General features: G+C 41.4%; 1 protein-coding gene across 1 annotated transcript in view; it reads right to left on the reverse strand.

Annotated features, from left to right (window-relative positions):
* The window catches only part of ankrd27 (ankyrin repeat domain 27 (VPS9 domain)), a 35482-nt gene that overhangs the window by 7882 nt on the left and 24739 nt on the right, over window positions 1-2861 (reverse strand). The window contains 4 exon segments of the mRNA XM_032522898.1: window positions 189-305; window positions 388-432; window positions 1500-1616; window positions 2325-2378. Coding sequence (XP_032378789.1) covers window positions 189-305; window positions 388-432; window positions 1500-1616; window positions 2325-2378 — 333 coding nt within the window.

Genomic DNA, 2861 nt, shown 5'->3' on the forward strand with positions numbered 1-2861 from the left:
CTTAGAAAGGCGCTGTTAAATAAAATGTATTATTATTATTATTATTATTATTATTATTGAAAGCAGGGGAGGAGTGGGTGACTTCCAGTCCAGCATTAGTGCTTGGTGCATCTCAGGTGGGTACCTGAGAGCCTTCTCTGAGCCCCCGAAGCGGTGAAACAGTGTAGATGTAGTCTGCGCTGCGTTACCTTCTGAGTGGGAGCGCAGTTGGGACACTGGCACAGCGGGTGGCAGAGCACGGCCTCGGACAGCTGCTCCGCTTCGTCCTCCTCGTCCTCATCCAGCCACTCCAACAGGTAACGCACCTGGACACGCAAGCAGAGCACTTAGCGCGTTCGCTTCTACGCGTGTGAAATGAGACCGCGTCTGTTTTGACTTTGTTCTCACCATCTCCACATCACCGTCTGCCACCGCCCGCAGAAGCTTCTCCACCTGTCCAAATCAACAGGAAGGTCAGTTTAAAAATGTAATAACAGTCAACTGAGAGACAAAAGTCTCAAAGGATCACATCTACAGACTATGTAGATGAACCTATGACAGAGGCCTCACTGCTGCTGATATGAACTGCTACAAAACTATTGTTGATCTGGTTTCCGAGACTTATTTAGGGAGCTTTCCCATTAATGGTTCGGTAGACTCGGTGCAATTCGGGGACATTGTTGCATTTTTGTTTTGGTGAAAGCAAAGCTCAGCGATACTAAATAAAATGTAGAGACATCACTCGCAAAGCATTGTCTGAAAAATGATTTAGAGGGTTTTAAAACTCATTTTAAAAAGGCACTTAAATCTTTGCAATCTTGTTTTTTGTTTTTTAGTGTTCATAGTCTACTTAGCACTTTGGTTTATTGTACTGTATGTGCTATTTGATTAACCTTGTACCGGTATACACTATTGTAATAGGTCTGTTTTACGTTACATTACATGTCATGTCATTTAGCTGACGCTTTTATTTTTTATATATATATATATATATATATATATATATATATATATATATATATATATATATATATATATATATATATATATATATATATAACCTCTTTGGACTCCGTCTTGTCTTGGAGTCAAACCTCTTTGGACTCCGTCTTGTCTTGGACTCGAACCTCTTTGGACTCCGTCTTGTCTTGGACTCGAACCTCTTTGGACTCCGTCTTGTCTTGGACTCGAACCTCTTTGGACTCCGTCTTGTCTTGGACTCGAACCTCTTTGGACTCGGTCTTGTCTTGGACTCGAACCTCTTTGGACTCGGTCTTGTCTTGGACTCGAACCTCTTTGGACTCGGTCTTGTCTTGGACTCCAACCTCCTTGGATTCTTTTTTGACTTTGACTAGACTAGTCCTGGTCTTGGACTCGACTAAGGTGGTCTTAACTACAGCCCTATCTTCTTCTTTTTTACTTTCTTGCTCGGACACATCGGACCAATAAGTGGGGGAAGTGTGTGCGTAAGCGTCCTCAGAGTGTTTCCTGTTGCATTGTGGGTGTTTTGCAGTCCTTACCTCTCTGTGTCGTACCCGTTCTCCCTCTGGTTTGGCCTCGGAGCCCAGGGAGGAGGTGCTGGAGACGGAGGAGCGGCGGCTGCTGCAGTCCGACGTCCGAGGGGAGCGACCGGGAGACTGAGAACAGACGAGAGATCCAAAATATATCAACGCAGGACTTTCACTGAGGCTCTGAAGTCAAAACCAGAAGCAGAACTAGATTTGTTTTCAGTACTGAGGAACAGAGACCAGAACTAGAAGAACATTTTATTAAGTATGTATTTAGGACTTTGTTTCTCGTCTACGTTCTGCCGCTCCACTTTCTACTGGATTATTAAATAAAAATCACTTATTTCAACCAGTGATGGAGGAACTATTCAGTCTCTTCACTTTAGAAGAAAACAATTAACGCAGTCCAGACCTCTTGGAAGCAAATTAAACTCTCTCTCCAATAGGTCTGACCCCTCTTAGAAATTGATTTATGCTTCTGCGTTAAATCAACGCAGAAGGATACATATGTAGGTGGAGATACAGATACCGATATGGATTCGGAAACACATCTTTTGTTTTGGTTTAGTTTGTTTCGATTATTCCTTTTTTTTTTTTTAAATCCTTCTTCAAGCTGAATGACTTACTGTATATCAAAGGAATTTATCAGCATCTGGGGTAAAAATTCAATATAAAGTGGTGCTTTTGCCGGATTCTTTGTGGAAAAACACAATCACGTGTTAGTCTAAAAGGGATTTCTTAAGTGGAGGAGAGACGTATTTTCACAGGAATATTTGGTGCGACCTCTGACCCCTTGGGGGTTTACTGGATCAGGTCATGAGAGGAGATCCGACTCACGTGGACTCCGCTGCGCTGACGGCCGCTCTGGGTCGACTGCAGCAACGCCAGGATCTACCGGAAGATAAGACCACAATCAGAAACAGATGCATCGCCAGGTACAGTACGTAGCACTTTTTTTTGCATTAGGTGATGGTGCAAAAACATATTTAAACATTAATATGAAATAATCAGACAATAAATACAGAAAAAAACAACGCATACTGAACATATACACATACAACACAAAGAAAGGAAAGAGAGGATGTGTGGTAGGCGTTCATAAACGTGTATCTGAAGGGTCTGCATCTGATTTTTATTCCAGGTCAGAGGTCCCGAATAAAATAATAAAAAACAACTTTTATTTATGTAGCGCCTTTCATGAAACCCAATAAGGAATATAATATAATAATTATAATAAGGAACAACTACCTTTTATTTATTTAATGCCACTTTACATTTATTTAACACCTTTTTTCTCATTGTTGTCTGTAGTTTGTGTGTTTTTTTCCTTTTTACTGTAGGAAACTGCTGCTGTAATAAGGGAATTTCCCCACT

Source organism: Etheostoma spectabile, chromosome 8 (genome assembly GCF_008692095.1).
Source record: "Etheostoma spectabile isolate EspeVRDwgs_2016 chromosome 8, UIUC_Espe_1.0, whole genome shotgun sequence".
NCBI classification, from domain to species: domain Eukaryota; kingdom Metazoa; phylum Chordata; class Actinopteri; order Perciformes; family Percidae; genus Etheostoma; species Etheostoma spectabile.